The 23,037-nt window shown below is 40.9% G+C and overlaps 4 protein-coding genes across 4 annotated transcripts; 3 read left to right on the top strand and 1 right to left on the bottom strand.

Moving 5' to 3' along the window:
* The first annotated feature begins 1,893 nt into the window (after window positions 1-1,893).
* LOC140932483 (uncharacterized) lies at window positions 1,894-3,618 on the top strand. Its single transcript, XM_073382090.1, has 2 exons — window positions 1,894-2,266; window positions 2,485-3,618. The coding sequence occupies exons 1-2, from the start codon at window positions 2,048-2,050 to the stop codon at window positions 3,616-3,618; spliced, it is 1,353 nt and encodes a 450-aa protein (XP_073238191.1). The 5' UTR covers window positions 1,894-2,047.
* Window positions 3,619-4,790: 1,172 nt separating this feature from the next.
* LOC140932482 (ATP-dependent DNA helicase RecQ-like) lies at window positions 4,791-6,886 on the bottom strand. Its single transcript, XM_073382089.1, has 2 exons — window positions 6,381-6,886; window positions 4,791-5,649 (listed from the first exon to the last, which is right to left on the bottom strand). Exons 1-2 carry the CDS (start codon window positions 6,884-6,886, stop codon window positions 4,791-4,793), a joined length of 1,365 nt encoding a protein of 454 aa, XP_073238190.1.
* Window positions 6,887-16,915: 10,029 nt separating this feature from the next.
* LOC140932481 (uncharacterized) lies at window positions 16,916-18,103 on the top strand. The gene has a single exon (XM_073382088.1). The coding sequence runs from the start codon at window positions 16,916-16,918 to the stop codon at window positions 18,101-18,103; it is 1,188 nt and encodes a 395-aa protein (XP_073238189.1).
* A 3,876-nt stretch (window positions 18,104-21,979) lies between these two features.
* LOC140932480 (uncharacterized) lies at window positions 21,980-22,597 on the top strand. The gene has a single exon (XM_073382087.1). The coding sequence runs from the start codon at window positions 21,980-21,982 to the stop codon at window positions 22,595-22,597; it is 618 nt and encodes a 205-aa protein (XP_073238188.1).
* Window positions 22,598-23,037: the final 440 nt, after the last annotated feature.

Raw genomic sequence — 23,037 nt, 5'->3', positions numbered from 1 at the left:
TTAGCAATTCAAATAAGCACCCCTTGAGTCTAATATTATTAAAATTAGAGACCCCATTGAAATAAGCACTCCCCCAACCTACCCTCAAAAAAGAAAACAATTACCGAATCTGAATATCTGTGATAGAAGTAGAATAAAATATTTTCAACACCAGAACTATAGGTCTTAAAAGGGAACAGAAATTTGAGAGCGGTCACACAGATTTGTGTTTCTTCTTATAGATACATGTACATTCTGCTACAGTGGATCTATTTACTGGGAATGAGTTGACAGTTTGTTATTTTGTTAGGCCGAGACATAAAACCAAAGTAGCCACCCTTACCAAATAAGCACCTGCTGTTTAATGAGTGCCTCCTCTCAACTCTGACAGACTTTTGCTAATTCAAGCATTTACAGTTGTTTTACTTTTTACCAGACTGTGAAGATGTCCCAGATGGTTTTGATTCAAGGTCAGTAGTGTCAAATGACTCCCTTGTCAGTTCGGTAAATTCAGATTCAGACAACAATGATGATTCTGGAGAAGCTACACCTCTGCAGTACACTAATGGTGTGTGTGACTATGGCTTGAATGGGGACAATTTGGACTGGCTCAAAAGACCTTCCATCTACTCAAAGGATAAGGACACTGAGTCAGTACACTGGTTTAATTTGTTGGCTTATGACAACAGGGTTGCTAACTTGGATTTGAATGATGATGCACCTATCAGACACATCATGGAATTACCCAATTCAAGTTTCCTGCCCACACCAGAAGATCATGCAAAACTCAAAAACGACTTTAGTGTGCTTGTGCTTCGTATCCTAACCAAGCATTGCAAGTTCTTCAGTCAGTTTTCTCACATGGTTCCTTCTCACCTTGCTCATCAATACAGCAAGGAAATGCGTCAGCACTCCCATATTGTAGGTTTCAACTTAACTAATGTTCTGTTCCTTCTGATCAGCTAGTTATTGTTGTAAATGTTATAGCATACAGGTATTCTGATTATTATCATCTTTTTTATTGAAAACCACAACTGGCAGTGCACCTTTATAAACAGATTTGGCTCCAATTTTTCTGTTGTTTTTTTTCTGTTGCTTCATTACAGAAGTTAGGTATAAGCAAAAGGAATCCAGCAGACCACTTTTTGGATGTATCAGTTTTCTGAATTTTTTTTTTATCCTTTGGGGGGCAGGGGTTTGGGGACAGAAAACTTTGAGGTGCTTCCTTGTTATGGGGGGGGGGGGAAAGGGGCATTAGACTTTGGAGATGGTCATTAGGGTGTCATGAAAGTTTATCAGGAATTTTCATTGAAATACCATCAAAAAGCCTTTTCATATCAAGCAGAATGAGCTTACAGACATTACTATGCCCAGTGCTGTTTCTTGTACCGCATCTAGAAGAAGAGTGCGGCGAAGCGCATAAGAAGAATAATTTTGCTACTAAATCAGTGTTATATGTTGCTTCCCAGACAATATTCTTTAATGCTGGGAGGGGGTCATTTAATTTTTGTTGTCTGAGGGGGGTTAAAAGTTATTGAAAGGAGAGCCATAGAGCCCCTAGCCCATCCGAAAAGCAATCAAAATGATTAATAAAATGACTGAATGCCATAGTGGTAACATTTAATTTACATGCATGGTTAAAGTACCCTAAAATGGAGCATTGCTCTGTAGCCTGCCGGTTGAATCACGTGTTGAAGAATATTGCATTCTACCTTCTCAAAAATTTTATTTTTGATGAACAGAAACCAGATTTTTAATTAAACTATCAAACAAGTTCTGAAATTATAACATAAGAAATAGAAATGGTAAAAATAATGATAATAATAATAATAATAATAATAATAATAATAATAATAGTAATAATAATAATAATAATAATAATGTTTTAGCTGTGAGACCACTTCAGCAGGTGATCTTCAGTGGGGTTCTGAATGTTATTATTTTGAACACCGATGATAAGAAGGTAATAGGTGATAAATTTATTACTTGTACTATTAGCTAAACCCTTTTTTGAAATCATCAGGTACACTTGGGTCTCTTGGAAAAAAATGAGAATAAAATCCCCGAGATGTTAGAAATTCTTCAGCACTGTAATGAGGAGTATGTTCCAACTAATGCTGACAAGTCCAGAATTCTTCAAAAGATACCGCTGGGCGGCGACCATTTAACTGTTGAACGGGCTGTCAGTGCTGTTAATGCCGTTGCTGATGCAGATAGTCCTTATGAAAGACTCCATGGCCTTGTGCTAAAACATGAAGATTTTCATTGTGAGATGAATTTTCTACAGGTGATAAATAAAGGAATATGCTCCATTTAACATAAAACTTTGTCCTTATTGGATTTCCATTACTGCTTTTTTAATGGTCCACTTATCTTAACAAACATTAGTAACTCTATCTGCACTGGTGGATTATTGGTTATTTTATCCGTAAGAAATTTATTTTTAATGTTATTTTGGATAATCCTATAAATAAAGTATGTATTACTTTAAATGTAAATTTGCAGATGCTGTTTGATTATCTCTACAAAAGCCAGTCAGTGGGAGACTTGGGAACCCTGTATCAACTAAAAACAAGATTGAACAGAAAAGACGTGTGTGACAAAGTAAACAAATCATATCATGGATGTGAAGCATTCTTCAACTCCGTTGTAGATGGGTATATAGTATATGCAGCCATGGTATTTTTTGGCATGGAATCCCCAAACAGTACTCCTAACTCAAACCAACTGGAACCTGGTGCCACATCACAGACACAGTTGTTTGATGCAGTAGAGAAACTTGTGGAGAAGTATGTCCTTCTTGAAGCGCAACCTGCAGCAGTACTCTTCACTGATATACAACAATCAGAACATCCCCATATTTTTAAGTGTAGGTACCCAGATTGTAACAGAGAATATCAACACGAGAAGCGGAGAAACAACCATGAAGTTACAGTGCATGGCCTGAACATAACAAATCATGAGCAAAATGAAAGAAGTCCCCCAGATCCACGCAATGAAGATGGGATTTTCAATTACTCGCATAACATTGTCAAAACGGGTCTTCTTTTCAAAGATTTTCAAGATGCAATTAAAGAGGGTGATGGAGGAAGAGTTGAATACCTATGGAAATTTATGATGCTGTTGTTTAAAGTGAGTGGGAAGACAAAATATGCTTTGGCAGCTGTAAGACTCCACGCGCAACTTCATGCACTACTTACACCAAAAGAGGCCCATTCTCTCCGCTGGAACCGTACTGTAAATCTCAAAGGTGGGGTGGGGAGAAACATTGCAATTGATCAAGCCATGGAGCATTGGGTAAGAGACACAAAGCAGCTGATGTATGGCCAAGGTGCAAACCTTTCGTTCAAGGTGGCTCAGACCTACAGCAGGGCTAGTGACGATGTCAAGTCCATCATGAACAATTTTGATCAGACAACTAACGTCCGCAGAGAGTCAACAAAACACAAAAGAGGGGAAGATTCAGACATCACTACCATTGTCAACATTTTAAAGGAAATTGAAGCATTTTGTGAAGTTCCTGGAAGAACACACCCTAATGTTGGATCCATCCCTAAAGACCCCATATCTGTTCTTGACTTTGCAGACTTAAATGCATGGTTAACAAAGCACAAGAAGAGCTGGGTAAATTCAGTTTAGATGCACGTTCTAACAATTTTTAGGTCAAGTCAAAAATTTATTCCAAATAGTTGGTTCAGTATGGCCACATAAGGTTTCTCCTAAAAGATTACTAAGGACTTCAACTTTTAACAGATGGATACAGCTCTTTTTCATTTGACCCACAACAATGGCCTCAGTTGCATGCCCTATAAATTAGTGAAAAGGATAATTATGTTAGTTGGTTGTCATTACAAGTTTCCCTAATAGTGTTATAACCAGTTACAAACACCCTTAATTTTGGCGTCTGTTACCTTAAAAAGAAGAAAAAATTTGTTCGCCGACAGAGCAAGTGAGTCATTTTAAATTTTCGAAAACTAATAGTGGCTATTAACTCTCCCACCCAAATTTCTTCAAAATCTATGAGAAGAAAAAAATTATTAATTGACTTTGTAGGGGCAAATGAAAAAGCTAGTTTCTAGCATTGATGCAGGAAAGTGATCTTTTAAAACTGTAAGAGCTATTTTGCATTACTTAAACCTTGCAAGTCAAATCAGTCACTGACTTTTATAAAGTCTCTGTCCCTTCTGGCCAATAACAGGGACCCACCAAACAAATGGTACAAAGAATTTTTTCAAAGAAACTGAATTTTTATATTAACGGAACAGCTTCATGTCCCACAGGAAAACCCATTTCACATCTTGTCAAAATCTTTTACAGGAGGCCATATCAAAGCCAAGTCCAGCTGTAGGTATTGAAATATCATAGCCTTAGAAATGTAATTATTCTTTGCAAAATATACTGTTATTATCAAAATACACAGCATACGTGGATGAAAGGCATTGATACTGAAAAACCTGACAAGTGAGATTATATATTAACTACTGCTCCAGACTTTCTTGTTGTAGGTCTGTAAACACCTCACAAAGACAATCATACACTTTGAATGCATGCTGTACACTCAGAACTGGAATTTGTTCAATAATATCATCAACACTAAACAGAAAATCACACTTTGAGGTTGCATCATCAATTATGCGGTCAGTAAAGCCAGTGATTTGGTCAATATTTGAATAAAAACAATGCTGACTTGATTGTAACACTGCCTGACGCATGCCTTCCTGACACTCCTCTAATAGACCCTTTAGGGCTCTTCTATCACTTTCACTTACACTTCTGCCCCTTGGAGCATCATCAGCTGCTGGAAGAGTCATTTAGGAGACCATAGTTCCCTCGTTTTGTGGACAGTCTTGTCCACAAGCACAATCTTGAGCACAGACATCACAGCATAAATGTTTCTTCTCTATTCTTCTTCCTTGACTTGTAACTTTAAAAAAATCAAGAATTTGCCTTCTTCTGCAGGACTTTGACTTTGTGTATTCCAGCATCTCTGGTTTACACTTGCGAAGTTGTCTTCCATGAAAGAGTAGTGCTGCCTCTGAATATGCACCATCTCTACCAGCTCTTCCCATTTCTTGAACATATGATTCTAGGTCTGGAGGAGGACCATAGTTTATAACATGGTGTAATCCCTTTACGTCTACCCCCATTCCAAGGGCATTTGTTGCAATCACAATTCGCACCTTACCAGTTGGATCCTTGAGTGATTGTAATACGTGATCCTGGATGGAAGGTGAAGTGCCACTGTGATACATTGCCACCATTCTGTTTGTACACTTCTTTTCAGCACCATATGGGTAGTACGCCCTGTCAAGCAAACTGCTCATGAAAAATTGGTAGAGCTCACCACATGTTTTATAGTCTCGGACATATATTAATGTCCGCTGACATGCAATGTTCTTTTCGTTTAACTCCCTGGCAAGCCATGTAAAGTTTACAGAAATTTCACTGGTAACCTTCAAAACAAACAGCTTGATGTTCTCTCTGTTTGGACTAACTGATATTTCCAGACATTTCTTTAAACTCAAACTTTTAATGATTTTCTCTCTGGTCAAGGGTGAAGCAGTGGCTGTAAGTGCTAAAAACGGGACTTGCTTTGGAAAAAAAGACCTGATCTCACCAACAAGACCACACCACTTTCTGAATGGCTCCTTTCCATCCTTTTTCTCACCCCTAGAGAGACCAGACAAGTGATTTGTAGCTAAAGAGCAATGTTCTACATAAATAATATATCTTACTTATCTACCATGCAAGCAGCAAAAATTATAATAATGCTCTTGTTTAAATATTTTAGAATGACTGTATAATCATAAGATATTGAACAATTCTAAGAACACTATTAAGCATGAAAATGTGCATAATTTTGTGTAAGAAATGCGGAAACAGTATACAACTGCAACATAGTATTTAGCAATTCCTGATAGGGGTTTAACTATAACTGTCCATATTTCTTCAGAAAGGATATGTTAAAGGAGCATGATTCAAAAGAAACTGGCCATGGTTTTGAGTTAGTGGGTAGCAAAACATCACAGAGACAATATTACAATGGAGGTAACATTGTGGCAAGCTTTCTGATACTTGCTTCCAGTATACAATGTATTGTATATACTGTCACGTTTTGACCACCTGAGAACTTACATTAAGCACATGCAATGCAATTAATTTCTGCAAATATAGGAAACTGTACCTTTCCTACTAGAGAAGACTAACAACTATACTGTACATCTGTCATGTCACTCATGAGAGAATGTTTCCTCTTTACAGTGAGTTAGTAATAACAGAAATTTTTGACATCAGTTTACAGCTAAAAAGCATTATTTCACTCAATCTAATGCAATAATTATTATTGCATTAAGCAGATTTCAAGAATAAATATGAAACAAATAACGCTTTAAGTTTCTTACCAGTGTACAACAGTGTGAACTTCGTCACAGACAACGGCCACAACATTCTGCCTGTAATGCTGCTGTGAAAACATTTTCCGGAACTTTGTGTCCCCAACAAATGACTCTGGGCTTCCATATAAAAAGTGACATTTAATCTTGCCCTCGAAAATATCATTATCTTGTTTAGCACTTTCTCCAATGAAGGCAGCTTCAAAGCCGTGTGACCTCAAGTATGTAACCTGGTCTTTCACGATTGAGCTTAAAGGGGAAACCACAATTACCACTGGCAATGAAGGCATGTCAAATCCCCGGTAAAATAAAGCTTTACAAACGCTAGGCAAGATCTGAAAAGTCAGGCTTTTACCGAATCCGGTGGGCAAAGCTGCAAACACATCCTTTTTAAGGACAACATTCTCAACGATTAAAACCTGCTCAGGCTTCAGTTCCTCGACGTCTGGAAAAGATTTAAGACCTTCAGAGATAGCTTCTCTAATATCTTTCCTTGTTGGAATAATGGCAGCCATGATTCTCCATAAATCACACGTGCGTAGCGTAACCTACTTAACGCGGGTAATTTAGAAAGCCTTCTTACTTTACCTGTGGGAATGCATGCGCGCGTGCATACTTGTCTGGCTCGTTCACCAAAGAAATGCACGCAATCAGGAAACTTTCAGTTACAGAACATCCTCGTCCATTTGAAAATAGTGTCTTCCCGAAAACTAACACATGGAAACGCATGTGAGGGTATTTTAAAGCTTGAGCTTTCAAGACGTATTCAATTCAAGCTTTTTATCGATCAGGCCTTCTATTTACGTTATTTACGATACCTTGCGATCGGTCAGAAGCAGAATTTTCTTGGTGCAAATGGGAATAGTCATCCGAAATGTTTTTCCGAGTCATCGATAATTCCTTCGTTTCTGCTTAGGGAAGCAGATAGTGAAAGTTTCCCTTGCGAATATACACGCACAGCGTTGGTGAACGAACCAGACAAGTATGGCGAGATAATAGCCGTCGTGTACGAACACATGAAAAGAACTCAGGAGATGCTGTTCGCTGATTGGGCACAATAATACAAAGGTTTTTTTGTGCCCAATCAGGAGCCGGCATCCGTTTGAATTTTTGGAAATGGTTCGTTAAGAGTCGGTACCCAGGGGCTCTTTCGCCCGTACTTGAAAACTTTCGTCGCGCCTTTTCTCCCGGCCCGACTGACCGCCCCTGGGTCTCCGAGGATGCGATCACTCAAGCGAACTTATTTTATCATCAGACAGAGGTAGCAAAAGTTTTGAATGACATCGATCTTGCCAAAGCGCCTGGTCCGGACAACATTGGAGGTCGATTGCCAAAGGAAACGGCGCCCGAAATTTCCGTCTCTCTCTGCCGTCTGTTCAACCTTTCGCTATCACGGGGTGAATTCCCAGATCAGGGGAAACTGACAAATGTTTGTCCTGTTTTCAAAAAAGATGACCCAGCGCTAGCCAAAAAGTATTGTCAAATTTCTTCATTATCTATCTCGTCCAAATGCTTTGAAAGATGTGTTTTCAATCATTGTTATCCGCACATTTTGCCTCGGCTATGTCACCTGCAACACGGATTTCTCAGAGGAAGGTCCACTGTCACTCAACTTGCTCAAGTCAATCACGAAGTCATTAATGCCTTCGCTGAAGGCAAAGAGATTGATGTGGTTTATTTAGACTTTGCCAAAGCGTTCGACAAAGTCCCCTACTCAACCGTGATCAACAAGTTGTCGCTTTTGTATATCAGGCCAGTAGAGACAATGGTTCCAGAGCTATCTCTCCAACAGATCTCAGCGAGTAGCGCTACAGGGTACCTATTTCAACTTGCTTCAACTTACTTTTGAAGTAGCTCAAGGTTCCCTATTGGGCCCTTTGCTGTTTCCCGCCTATATCGACGATATTCCACGATGCACCCAACATGACTATAAAACAGCAATTTCGCTGACGACTCCAAATTATACAAGATCATTTCGAAGCCTTCTGATAAGATCTCTCTTCAGAAACTTCTCTCCAACTGGAGTCACATCTGGGCAATGACCCTCAGCGTGCCAAAGTGCCAAACCCTAAACATCTCCAGGAAAAAAAACACCGTCATACAGAGAATAGCACCTAGATGGGACCATACTAACCACAGCTAGCGAAACATCGACTTGGGCATAACCATTCTGGACAACCTTCCGTGGTCTTAAGATATAAATTTTATTTATTTATTTATTTAGTCACTCACAAAACCTTATACAACATAAACAAAAGGTGTTACTTAAATTGTAAAATTAATGTGACAAGGAAGCCTAACGAAGCTTGAAGCTTATATTAATAGGCTTCCTTCAACTCCCTAGTGAACTAAATTCATGGCTGAGTGCAGAGTTAGCAAGATCAGAAAATTAAGCGACAGATCGGCTATCAGTGAGATAATTCTTTAAATTTTTTTAAAAAACAAATATAGAAGGAGAGCTTATTAGTGAAACAGGCAACGAATTCCAGATTTTAGGTCCTCGGTAAAGGATACTGAATTGCTTTATATTTGTTCTACAAAAATGAGGTCTATACTGAGAGGCTAGTCGAGTTTCGTATTGATGGACTTGACTACTACTTAAGAACAAGTCACGAAAGCTAATAGGCAAAAGATTATGGTGATAAGAATACATACAGGTATCGACAGAAAATGAATTAATACTAAATATGTCAAGGACTTTAAGCTGGCTAACTAAAGGGGCGGTATTTGCTAGATAGTGACCTTTTCCTTATGAGCTGCACTAGACGCTTTTGCAAAAGGTAAATACAGTTTAGGTTGGAACAGTAGGTGGAGGACCAGGCGACATTACAGTATGTTAAGAAGGGATATACAAGGGAGTAATACAAGGTCATCAAAGTTTGGGCTGATAGGTAAAAGCGGGCTTCCGCAATAATTCCCACACTTTTCGAAATTTTTTTTGAGACGAAATCAATATGTGGTTTCCAAGAGAGATGCTGATCAATGAGAATACCTAAAAATTTTGTCTCTGTGACTTGCTTGATCACAGTATTTTCCAGAGTAAGAGGGACATTAACATTGACTTTCTTTTGCCGTGGATGAAAAATCATAAAATTTGTTTTAGTCAAATTTAGAGATAACTCATTCACTTTAAGCCAAATAATTATTTTTGCAAGTTCATTGTTAACAATAGAAACGAGGTGGTTGGCATCTTTATGGGAACAAGATACTTGTGGCATCAGCAAACAGTAAAGATTGAGTGAGACTAGGGACATTAGGAAGATCATTAATGTAAATAATAAACAAAAGAATTCCAAGAATTGAGCTCTGCGGGACGCCACATAAAATTTTCCGCGGATAAGATCGATAAGACCTCCTTGAGAGCAAAACCATACTCTTGGCCTTATTCCCCGAATCTGCAGAGACATCAGTAACACTGACACCAGGAAACTTTTATGCTGTTCAATTGTTCGACCTAAATTGGAATCCCCTCGTGAAATTTGGTCCCCTTACACTTGTAAGGACAAACTTCTGCGTTCCGTCCAGCGCCGAGCTACGAAGTTTATTTTGAATTATCCGAAAGACATATCTTACAAGGATCGGTAACTCAAACTTGACCTATTGCCACTGGAGAATAGAAGGGATTTGAAAGACCTAGTCCTTATTTTTAAAGCCAAAGCAGGCCACGTAGATCTCGGCCATCATGATTTTTCCGGCAAACGGAAATACACCATCGCACGCGCAATGCATACAAATATAACTACCATGTACCTTATGCAAACCAAAACTATTTAAAACACTCATTTTAGTATAGATGGATAGCTACTTGGAATCGAACAAGCTACCAGTAGACATCAAAAACACGAATCAGTCGCTTTCTAGTTTTAAGAAAAGGATCTTAGATATTTACAGTCGCAATACTCTATCTTATGTCCTCCCAGCCAGTGTGGTATAGGGTGATACTTATCTGTCCGTTTATGGGGAGGGGGGTAAAGGGCGGTTAAGGTTGGGAGGGGGTTCCGTTATTTATGGTTTTATTACTTCGAAGTAAAGGATTCGCGACGCTCAGGAATGTATCAAAGTTGACTTTTTTTGACAAGATTGGGCACGCGAAGTCTGTAGGTTTTCGGTTTTATTGGGCTATTTTACGAAGTGAGAGCCGAATTAGTTCGAGACATTTCGAGATCACTTCGATTTCATTGATCTTTTCTTTAACTTTTTCGAGGAAGAAAGAATTATTATTTTGGCTTTCCCGGGGTTTGAACCGACTCACCTGTGTGACTCGTCAGATCAGAGGAGACTCTAAGTTGAGGGATTACCCGATTGCGCTACTGCCACCCAGGGTAGTTCGAAATATGAAAAATAGTTATGAAATGATGCACTAGTTTCGGGACAAGATTGGGCGTGCAAGTTCGTGACTTTTAGGCTTGTTTCGGCTATTTCACGAAATGAGACCGGACTACTTCGTGATATCTTGAGACCACTTCGAGTTTAGTCTTTAATTTACTCGAGGAATAAATAGAGGATATTACGTGGCAACGCAGAGACCCGAAATTTCTCTTCTAGTGTTGAAAAACATTTCGAATTGTTTTATGATGAATTTAAAGTTACAAAATGGGCTGCACAAGGACATTTTGTCTTTCTTGAGTGTTACGTAGTAAAATTGCTTTCATGCGTTGCGTGACATTCTCGAACGTTCTCTAAGTTTTTGGATTATTCATGAATAATTAATTAGGGCATGTTTACATTTCAGCATGAGTCAGCAGATTTGCATCCGTTACTGAAATCATAAAATATGTCGAAAAGTTACTACTATTCGCCTGTTTAGTGTTTTCTTGAACCTTATGTTAAACGGTATACAAGTTCCAAACGAGTTCTTTTGACGAACTAAGTTTTTTCCCACGAGCTGGACTGCTGTGTTTAGTCAAGTGTGACGAAGGTCGAATTTCAAGTTCTGTGTTTACAAGTTGGGGGAAGCCGCAAGATACCGGATTTTGCATTTGCCGTGATGGCGGTCGGTCGGGTTTGAACGGCCTTCCGTCCAAAACGGCGCAAAAATGGGTACTACACGAGAAGAGATTAAGAATCTTTTAAAAGAAGCAATAGAACCCTTAGAACGAAAGTTAGACAATCTGAACAACGGGTTTCAGGAGTTAAAACGTTCATTTGACTTCGTACATGCAGGGTCGTAACCAGGTATATGGGATCAGGGATCACAGTCCCGGAATCGGGATCATAGACCCGGGATCCCGGGTCACAAGTCATGGGATCAGGATCAGCCATTTTTTGTGTGTGTCTTTGAGGGATCAGGGATCGAGCTTTTCAGATACTTCATTATTAATGAGAAACTAGAATACTTCGTTTTGCAACGAAAAAGACCTCTTTTCAGGTCTATCGAAAAAGTATAAACCTGGCTTTATAATATTTTAGCGCTTCCGTCACGCAATCAGCAGTTTTAAAGCTTACTTTACTCGTATTTCATAGTTGACGTCCAGCGGTTTTACTGAAAACAAGGATTTGGCTGGGGTGCTCAGTCTCGCAGGCTCGACTTGCTGTGGACTTTAATGTCCAGCCAGTTGAGCCACAGAAAACTGATATCCAAGTATTTCTTGTCAATAAATCTACGGATGGCATGCTACTGAAGGCTGCATTAAGATATGCCCCACAGCTTCACAGAGTTATAGGACTGGAGGATCCTTATTTTCTCACATTTCAGCGAGGGAAAGATTTATGCTCCAGGAGTGAGGAGGATATTCTAAAGTACTTGAAATCACTTCATTTTGTCAGTGAAGCTCAGGAGTTTCGCATAGCAAGTTTGGATAGATTAGTTTCCTTTCCAGTCGGCTGTTTCTTCCGATCATCCAAAGGAGGCTCCGCTAGGATCAAGGGATATGACCAAGACACTCAAGAGAGTTTGCAGGTCTGTAAGAACTGTCTTTTGAGTGGCTCTAACTGTGCTGTTTCTTGTGATGCTTGTGAAGACCAAATCGTTGTATGCGAAGTTTGTGTTGCCCTTGGTTACGATTCGACGGAACCAATGAGACGGAAATGTAAACCTTGTCAGCTTAAGGGTCTTGTATGTACATGTATGCTCGAGATGTCCTGGGTTTCTGACTCCGAAGCTGCCCAAAGAGCTCACATGACGCAACTTGAACGAGAACAAGATCAGAAAGTTCCAATTTCAGATCCCCCTAATGTTCTCAAACTCGTGAGAAGTGCTTCATTTAATTACTGGACTTTTGTTGGAAATTATCTCGTCACTCTGAAGTTGTTAAGCTGTGCCCGTGGGGATGCGAATAAAGCCATATCCAAGCCAATCGCCAGTGTACTTCCGCGGAGCTGTTTGCGCAATAAAGATCAGATGGACATGAATACCGCTGTCACCATCTTCCCCAAAGAATTATTAAATGCATTGCCTGATGATCCCGTTGTTGCGACCCTCATACCTGAGCACTATAGATATTGGCGTCAAAATCCTACAGACAGCTTACTCAAGTTCCCATCTGCAATCACTTTTTCTCCAAAGCACAGCCTTCTCTTTATTTGCAACAAAAAGAAGTCAAACGTTTTTATGGCAAATTTGCACAATCCTGTCTGTGTTGTCCCAGTTGTTGTTGCAAAATCGTGAGTTTTCAGTCCTCGAGGAATTGTCGTCAAAGACGATAAGTTGGTAGTATTAACATCTGATCGCACATCTTGCCTAAAGATCATTGATATCAAGTCTCTGTTGAATAAGGGTCGTGCCTTGTTGCAACTTGACACCAATGATGACGATGCCACAGAACTTGTCGCAGCGAGCAGTTCAAACAGTAACCCCGGGAAAGTTAAGGTCTACGATGTTTCTTTTCGGTCAAACACTGACTATTAAACTACTGATTTTGGACGCGTGGTTTCTATAACAACAAATCCTAGTTCAGAGGGTGTAGAATTTACCGAGAACACTTCTTTCCTCCTACTCAGTTTTGACAAGAAGACTATTTGTAAGGCGTCAAATTTTACCTTTGCACTTGACCAGAAGTGCTATAAGGCGAACGTGGAGATTCTTTTGGAACTTCCAACAGGTCAACCGCTTTGCATTTATCAAGATCCACAGGGCCTCCTTGTGTCACTACATAACTACGGAATTAAACGTATCCGTTGGCAAAACGAGGCTTTACAGATGTCAATTGTGTTGAAGAAAAATCTTTCGTCAATTCTCGGGCATCGGACGTACAGAGGAAAGGTTGCCAAGACCACACAGTAAACTTTTTCATCGAAGAAGAGTCACGTATAACGTACTCCCTGGGAACCGTCCAGGGTTTCCAGGACGGCTACACAGTTGCCTTCAACTCGGCGTCTTCACTTGCTTCGTTTGGCGAGACTATCTTCGTTTGTGACACAAGTGACAGAGCTGTCAGAATAATTACAAATCTCACCACTTATAGGCTACTTGGAGAAAAAATGGATTCGTTCATTGACTTCTTTCAACTAAGAGAAGATTCGGGTAAAGAACATCACCACCCTACAAGTCTGAATGACGGTTTGAAGATTCTTAAGGGAACAGCAGATTTTATGAAAGAGATTGAAGTTCAAGCACGTGCTCGAACGGGAAGGAGATGCCCACAAGGACCTGATCTTGGGTTTACGAAACCAACCAGAGACTCTTTTCAAATGCTACACTCGTCATTTGTCAAGATCAAGTCAATTTTAGACGACAAGGGTCTTCTTTACATTGCTGAAGTCACTGACTTTTCACGTTTCACAACCTTGCAGGTCGAACATTTCTTTGCCGGGATGAGGACGCCTAGTAGGCCGATACCAGACATGCCTGATTATGCAAGCCGGCGGCCAAACAGCATCACTGAGTGACTTCAGAAAACTTATCAGTCTTCCTTCGTTGTTTACACTGGTCCTTGTAGAAATCGGAACAATAGTTTTATCACGTGATTCGGATTTGACAGACAGACCTCGTGGTATTGATCAGATAGATAGGACCTAGTTTTTCGGATCGGAGTAAATGTATGATCTTGTTTTGGAACCGATTTATTAAAGAAGATTTTATTGGTTGAAGATTGAACAAGGTTTGAATACGATTATCTACATGGTCCGTTCGAGCCGGGTGAAGTTGAGCGAATAATCATGGAAGATCTGTCCAGATTAAGAAGAAAGCGCGCGGCCCACCGAACATATGTTTTGAAGACTTTGAAATCTGTGGATGACTTGCTTCAAGATTACAACGCTTCAAAGAAAGGAAAGTTGAAGGCATTTCGCGATGTCCTTAACGATAAACTTGGTGTACTTAGCGAGCTTAATACAAGTATTTTGGATCAAGTCGAAGACGACGAAATAGACAAGGAGATCGAGGAAACGAGTGATCTGAAAGGAGACATACAGGAGCGTATTGTCAACATCGAGCTTGTGATCAGATCTGATAGTTCAAGCAGCGAAAACGAAGATGATGGTGGATCTCTGTACGCGGCTATAAGTGTCAGTTCGTCGAATAAATCGAGTGCAAAGAAAAAGGATGCGAAACAGATCGCACAAACCGTGAAACTGCCGAAATTGGTGATCAAGAAATTTGGAGGAAACCACGCCGAGTATCAATCGTTTTGGTATAGTTTTGACGCCGCTATTCACAGCAATGAATCGCTGAATGACATCGAAAAGCTGAACTATTTACGTTCGTATCTGGAAGGCCCTGCTGCTGCGACGATAACTGGACTTGCCTTAACGAAAGAGAATTATAAAATCGCTGTTGATCTGTTGCGCGAAAGGTATGGAAACAAACAAGTCATTGTCAGTTCGCACATGGATTCGTTGTTGAAGCTCCCGCGAGTGACTCTGGCGTCAGATATCAAGCGTGTGGAAGATGTTTACGACAAGATTGAAATTAATGTCCGCAGTTTACAAGCCCTGGGAATAAAATCTGAGATGTATGGAAGCCTTTTGATCCCGGTTATGATGGAGAAAATTCCCGAAGAGTTTCGACTTGTTATAAGCCGTAAGATGAAATCGGATACCTGGGACATAAATGAACTGCTAGACGCGTTCAAAGAAGAATTGGAAGCGCGCGAGAAAAGCAGATTCGTGGGAGGATCCAGTAATGTTGTGGAAAAACCATTCCCCAAACAAAACAAGTTACCAGAGCCAATTACAGCAGCTGCACTGCATTTGAGCGAACAGCTCAAAATGAGTTGTTTCTTTTGCAACCACCCAGGTCACAAGTCGTTTAACTGCGTTACAGTGACTGATCCAGTGAAAAGGAAAGAAATCCTCAAATGGAAAGGTCGATGTTTTATGTGTCTTAAGAGGGGACACGTTGCCAGTTCATGTCCATTAGAGTACAGATGTTTTAAATGTTGTGGAAGGCATCATGTTAGTGTATGCTCAGCCAACTTTCAGATACCGCCCACCGGAAACGGAAATGTCACGCAGCCCAGCCCTAGTTTGCAGCGAGGAAACACGAGTCACGATCTAGGAACTACCTCAACCCTTTACGTGAATGCTAAGAACTCCGTTCTTCTACAAACCGCGACGGCAATTGTTTCAAATCCCACAAGTATGAAGCTAGTGCAAGCAAGATTAATTTTCGACAGTGGTTCCCAGAGAACGTACATTTCAAGTCGGTTAAGAAAGGCTCTCGACCTCCCCAGTTTAAGAGCGGAAAACCTGTTGATTAAAAAGTTTGGTGGAGACACTGAAGAGCCGAGCCAAGATGATGTTGTGCAGTTTTGTGTTACTAGACTGGGAGGTGGAGGACTGAACTTGTATGTGGAGGGTTACTCGGTACCTAGTATTTGCGCCCCGTTGTCTCAACAAAAGATCGAATTCGCGAAAAGTTCATATGAGCACCTCTCTTCGCTGGAGTTAGCAGACAGCTCGAAGGGGTGGAGCTGAACTGCCGATTGATATTCTGATTGGAAGCGATTTTTATTGGCAGTTCATCACCGGAGAGACGCAAAGAGGAAGACGTGGTGGACCAGTCGCCATAAGGTCACATTTGGGGTGGGTCTTATCAGGTCCCGTTCACGAACCACGGCCACCATTGGTTGAATCCTCTGTTAATCTGACCAGTACTCACGTGCTCAGATTAGATGCCGAAGAAGTGAAAATGAACTGCCCTTTACAACAGGAACTATCGAAGTTCTGGGACCTTGAGGCTTAAGGAGTGATGCCAGAAAGTGAAGACGAGGTGTACAAACAGTTCCTAAACAAGGTTCAAATGAAGGAGGGTCGTTATGAAGTGTCACTCTCGTGGAAGAACATGCACCCTGCCTTACCAGACAATTACAGCTTGAGTTATTCTCGTTTGGCCTCGTTGATCACACGTTTGAGAAAAACCCCAGCGGTCCTCCGCGAGTACGACAGTGTTATTAGAGACCAAGAGTCTAAGGGTATCATAGAGAATGTCGGTGTAGAGCCCCCCTGGAAAGGTACACTATTTGCCTCACCGCGAAGTCGTTCGATCAGACAAGCAGACCACGAAACTTCGCATAGTCTTTGATGCTTCTTCAAAGAGGAACGGCCCATCTCTGAACGATTGTGTTTATCCTGGACCGCCTTTGTCCCCATTGCTGATGGACATTATGATGAGATTCCGTTGTTTTAAGTTTGCCCTTGTTGGAGACATCGAGAAGGCTTTCCTAATGGTGGGAGTTGATGCGGCTGACCGAGACGCTTTGCGATTTTTGTGGGTGCAAGATCCGTTTGCTAAAGAGCCGAAGGTTGAAGTAAAGAGGTTTACCCGGTTGGTGTTTGGAGTATCCTCCAGTCCTTTTCTGCTGAACGCCACCCTAAAGTACCACCTAAACAAATATGCAGTTAGTGACCCTGAGTTCGTGAAGAAGATTTTGAAGGCCTTGTACGTGGATGACCTTACTACTGGAGGGCAGACCGTCAATGAAACATACAAGCTGTTTTTGAAGACGAAGTTAAGGATGCTAGAGGCTGGATTTAATATGAGGAAGTGGTCGTCCAATTCCAGAGAACTTGTTGATAAGATTAAGTCCGCCGATTACAGAGAAGAAGAAGTTAACCTTGAACCGAAGAAGTTGAAAGAAGATGACAGGACCTACGCTACCACAACACTAGGAACTGATCATGAAGTCAATGAAGAAAGAGAGCACAAGGTCCTCGGAATCACGTGGGATCATGACAGCGATGAGCTAATAATTGATCTGAGTCAAATCATCAAGTCGTCACAAAACCTGCCTGTGACTAAACGAACAGTGCTTAAGTTGACTGCACAAGTTTACGACCCTCTGGGTTGGATATCACCGGTATTGATCGAGATGAAGCCGCTATTTCAGAAGATATGTCAGACTAAAGGAGACTGGGACGAGGAACTTAGTTTAGATCTAAAGCAGCGATATGAGAAGTGGATCACAGAGTTAAAGAACGTTGGCAGTGTAAGAATTCCGAGGTGCTACTTTAGTAAGGATGAGTCACTGCCCTCGTCTCTGCAGCTTCATGGATTTAGCGACGCGCCCTCATACGCGTATGCAGCAGCCGTGTACCTTAGAATTGAACGAGAGATCAATGTACGATCAGTGCTGATTACTTCGAAAACCAGAGTGGCACCTCTTGGTGGTCAGACGATTCCAAGACTTGAGTTACTTGGCGCGTTAATTCTAGAAAGGGTTGATAAGTCACGTGGCTGCTGCTCTCTCAGAAGTTGTGAAGATAGTCAGAGTTCATTGCTGGGTGGATTCTACGGCAGTTCTCTATTGGATCCTAGGGGAACAGAAACAGTGGAAACAGTTCGTTCAGAATAGAGTTGTGGAGATAAGAAGCCTTGTTGGTCCCACTAGCTGGAGCTCACTGCCCAACTGATGCGAATCCTGCTGATTTGCCTTCGAGAGGAATGAATGCTTCCGAGCTTTCAGCTAGCGATGAATGGTGGAGTGGACCGAACTTCCTGACATTACCTGAAGAGCAGTGGCCACAAAAGCCTTACACAAGTTCACTTGAAGAGAATGTGGTTCATGCGATTGAATCTGAGTGCAAGAAAGAAGCCTTGATCACAACTGCAAATCTCGTAACTGAGTCAAAGTCATGTTTGAGTGAGTGCTTTGGATTGGAGCGATTTAGCAGTAGTAAGAAACTGTTCCAGGTTACAGTGTATGTCAGAAGATTCATCACAAGATTAAAGGAAAAGGTCAGGAACATCAGAAATTCCCAGCCCGCAGATGAGTTGATTTCATTCGAAGAACTAGAAGATGCGGAAGTGCTGTGGCTAAAGGAGGTGCAGAGACCAATGTCAGAAGGAAACAAGTTTGACCAGCAGAAGGTTTCCCTAGGAGTATATGCTGATGCCAAGGGAGTCTACCGTTGTCAAGGGAGATTAGAGAACTCTGCATTGCCGTATGAAATGAAACATCCAGCGCTGTTACCTGCCAAGAGTCACCTGACCTCGCTTATTGTACGAGAATGTCACGAGAGAGTGATGCACCGTGGTATTAAGGATACATTGACTGAACTCCGGTCACGTTATTGGCTACCTAAAGGAAGACAGGTGGTAAAGCGACAACTTCGAAATTGCGTGTTGTGTTCAAAGTTACAGGGGAAACCGTTCAGTCCCCCTGCTGCCCCGAACTTACCAGAGTTTAGAGTGGAGAAGAGTTTTGCCTTTGCGAATACAGGAGTTGACTTTGCCGGCCCCCTCTACGTGAAGAATGTGTTCGGAGGAGAATCGAAGATGTATAAGGGCTACGTAGCGTTGTACACGTGTGCAAGCACTAGAGCTGTTCACCTAGACTTGGTCCCAGCGTTGGATGCGCAGTCTTTCATTAAAAGTTTGAAGAGATTCTTGGCCCGTAGAGGAGTGAATAAGCTGTTTGTTTCAGACAACGCGAAGACTTTCAAAAGTCAAGATGTTCAACAGTTTGTCCGTGGCCATGGAATTGAATGGAAATTCAATATGCCGCGATCCCCATGGTGGGGAGGATTCTTTGAAAGAATGGTGCGTTGCACGAAAGGCTGTTTAAAGAAGACTCTTGGTTCTGCTAGATTGACGTACGAAGAACTTACTACAGTCCTCACAGAGATCGAAAGTGTTTTGAACTCTAGACCACTCACTTATGTGTATGAAGACGAAATCGAAGAACCCTTGACACCTTCGTACCTAATGCTTGGAAGGAGATTGCTTTCGAATGGTACAGTTACAGAAAGTGCTGCAGGACAGTCACAATCACAATTAAGCAGTGTTGACATCACCAAGAGAGTTAAACACCTCAAGTTGCTTTTGGAACATTTTTCTAGCAGATGGTAAAGGGAGTACTTGACAGAGCTTAGACAATTTCACCAGTACGCAGCAAACGACAAAAGAACACGTCTTCAAGAAGAACTAGCCACTGTTAAAGAAGGAGATGTTGTTATCGTGAAAGAAGAGAACCGCCCAAGAGGTACGTGGAAGTTGGGACATGTGAAGGAGCTGATCAAAGGACGAGACAAAAAAACACGTGGAGCAGTTTTAACTGTTGTCGGAAACAAGGGTCGACTGACTGAGCTTAGAAGACCAGTGCAACATCTGGTTCCCGTTGAATGTAGAGGAAGTGTTAGTGTCTGAGCCGAACTGAAAAAAAACTGAGAAAGAAGAAAGAACCTTTTTTTTTTCGTTTTAGAACAAAGCCACATTGGTCCTTTCGACCAATTTGGTGGGGAGAATGTAGAAATCGGAACAATAGTTTTATCACGTGATTCGGATTTGACAGACAGACCTCGTGGTATTGATCAGATAGATAGGACTTAGTTTTTCGGATCGGAGTAAAAGTATGATCTTGTTTTGGAACCGATTTATTAAAGAAGATTTTATTGGTTGAAGATTGAACAAGGTTTGAATACGATTATCTACAGTCCTCAAAGTCACTACATCGAAAAGAAAGTGCACAAAAAAGAACCCGAATGGCTCTATGAACGCTGTAAGGCAAGGATTGTGCATACTGTGGAAGAGAGTGATCAAACCAGGGAAGAGGCTAAGGAGCTTAGGCTTTTCGCCAAACAGTTTGGACAAGGAGTTAGACAGCAAAGGGTGAGGGGTAAAACCCAAGAAAAAGCTGGAACACTACCCTTGGCTATTTCGATGATGAAAAGAATCATTGCGCCCCAAACTCAAAGTTTAAATATGCTTGAAGAACTCCAGGGCCTTGACGAAGAACGTGGTGATCACCTGGTTACCGGGACGTCAGTCGAAAACTACAGAGTTGTTTTTTCAAAAGGAGAAGTTGTCGCTCTTAAGCATACCTACAGGACGTATCTAGAGCCTTTTTTTCTAGCAATTCTCTGTGAAGATCTTCACAGCTGGAATGATTGTTTCTCGGAGAAAAAACTCAAAATAAATTGGCTTGAGCAATCAGAGGAAGATCCTTTATTCTACAATGAAGGAAACTTTGACGATCAAAATTCACCAAAATGCGTCTCTGTTGATCGGGAGGCTGAACAATTTATTTTAAGAAGGAACGAAGAACGGCGTCTCAAGAATTTGGCTAACGGGCTTCTAGACAATCAATCAGACGACAGTGACGATGAGAACCAGGAAGAGGAGAATCTTGCAAAAGTGGAAGACGAAGAGCCTAGTAGCAGAACCCGGTTTGAGGCTGGACGCAATACATCTGGGAGAAGAGTTACCAGATATCTTCTTTAAATACACGTTTTGCATTTTCAGCCACAATTTCACTATTGCGATAAAATGGAAAAGCTTAAAATAACAATAATGAGGCTACAAGTGGCAGAAATGAAATATTAGCATGCAAGAGTCACGTAAACACTTTTAGTGCTCGAGTGGAATCTTTTTTAATGCTTAACACCGGTCTCATTTTCTCGATAAGCCTTTCTCATAGTCCTTCATAGGCCATAGGTGGCCTTGTGCTATCTTACCCTGTGCTTCGTGCTCGGTCTTGGCTACCATTGTGTATATTTTTCTCCTTGCCAGCTTTCCTTTCGAAGCTCGACTTGAAGGCAATTCTGGATCTATTCGTTAATGAACAAAGTCAAACAATCGAACTTCGATCCACCTTTCTTCATAATTGAAAATTCGATGGTATAAGTGTCGTGCCTAATATAGATTCTTTTGCCATATAGTTAGATTCAGTCCTTTTATTCATTTCTTACGTGACGTTAACTTGAAGCCGTCGAAACGTGGAGATTTAGTTTTTTATTTAATTGTCGTCTATATTTCGTCTATTTTTATCGCATTGTTTTATAGAGTGTTTTCTATTGCTCATAGCATCATACGAGTTTTACATTTGTCAACCAAGAAAGTTTTGAGAAATTCAACTAATCAGGTAATGTGTAATGGACCGAGCTTTTTTCAGAAGCAAGCAGCGGAATTCAAATAATTCCTTAATACATCATGGAAGACAAGATGAGAACGTGATTCAGAATGAACAAATAACATCTACTTGAGGTAAATACGCCTAGTTGTTATTAATGAATGATAATCGACGTCGGGGAAACATAACTTGATCACATCTCTCTATGGGATCATAAAATTTACGTGGGATGAGGGATCAAATTTTGCTACACTTTGAGATCAGGGATCATAATTTGGAGCTAAAAATTGGGATCAGCGATGAAAAAATATACCTGTTTACGACCCTGTAAATGGGAAATACGATGATGTACTTGCACCGTTGAAACAAGCTAATGAGAAGATGCAAAGACAGGGAACGAGCCTGAAGCAGATGCGGAAAGACCTAGACGATGCAACAAAGCAGGCTCAAGACGCAATGAATGGCTTTGAAAACCTGGCGGAATATCTAAGGAGAGACTGCCTTGAAATTTGGGGCGTCCCGCCGAGTGAGAGTTACACGTGTAATCAGCTTGTAATGGCGGTTGGGCGAGCTCTCGGCGTACAAGTGAAGGAGGAAGATATATTGACCTCTCACCCATTGCCAACTTTTAAAGAAGATGCACCACCAAAGATAATAGTCAAGTTCACGAGAAGGGATATCAGGAATAGCTTCTATACGAACCGAAGGAAGCTTATTGACAAGAAAGCTAGTGACCTCCCCGATCTTGGTATCAGTGCCGAAAGCAAAGTATACATATCCGAATCCCTGACCAGGTACAAGAAAGAGCTCTTCGGCGAAGTTAACAAGCTGAGGAAAAAGATCAGATGGAAACATATCTGGACTCAGAACAGCCGAATCTATGTTAAAGAATCAGATAAGTCGACCGTAGTGGTAATTGATTCATACGAAGCCCTCGATAAATTTAAGAGCAACCTTCCCCACGTTCAAACCAGTCTTGAATTGGAATCGCCCCTATAAGATAAGTAGTGTAGCCGGTGTATTACTTTTATTATGTTGTTACTCTTTACTAAGTATTTATTACCAAAATTTTCCATAGCTTATAATAGTGCACTATCATAATAACTCCGCTACCGGTATTAGAATAATACCAAATTACTCTTTTCCTTTTCAAGATTTGGAAAATGATGAATTCCTAAAAACCATAGGCTCGTGGGTTTATAACTCGGAAGATCGACTTTCTGGAAAAGTAGACTTATACAGGGATATAGTTGTTTCACCAGACAAAAATGACCCTTTTAAGTGTGCTAATGATAATTACATTTAATCTCACTATTATTCAGTTCAAAAGTCTGGCAAAATATTTGATGACGCTTGTAAACAAAGAGGGTTTCGATATTCCACTGTAATATTCGTTGTTTGGGAAAAAACAAATCCTTGCTGCATGATATTCTAAGCAC

Source organism: Porites lutea, chromosome 3, assembly GCF_958299795.1.
Source record: "Porites lutea chromosome 3, jaPorLute2.1, whole genome shotgun sequence".
Taxonomy (NCBI): domain Eukaryota; kingdom Metazoa; phylum Cnidaria; class Anthozoa; order Scleractinia; family Poritidae; genus Porites; species Porites lutea.
This window is presented reverse-complemented; position numbering and strand designations above follow the sequence as displayed.

Coding starts and splice junctions, on each gene's coding strand:
- LOC140932483 (XM_073382090.1), top strand. CDS start 2,048: ATGTTAGAAATTCTTCAGCACTGTAATGAGGAGTATGTTCCAACTAAT. Junction 2,267..2,484: donor GTGAGATGAATTTTCTACAG/GTGATAAATAAA, acceptor GTAAATTTGCAG/ATGCTGTTTGATTATCTCTA.
- LOC140932482 (XM_073382089.1), bottom strand. CDS start 6,886: ATGGCTGCCATTATTCCAACAAGGAAAGATATTAGAGAAGCTATCTCT. Junction 5,650..6,380: donor GTTCACACTGTTGTACACTG/GTAAGAAACTTA, acceptor TGGTCTCTCTAG/GGGTGAGAAAAAGGATGGAA.
- LOC140932480 (XM_073382087.1), top strand. CDS start 21,980: ATGCAAAGACAGGGAACGAGCCTGAAGCAGATGCGGAAAGACCTAGAC.
- LOC140932481 (XM_073382088.1), top strand. CDS start 16,916: ATGATGAGATTCCGTTGTTTTAAGTTTGCCCTTGTTGGAGACATCGAG.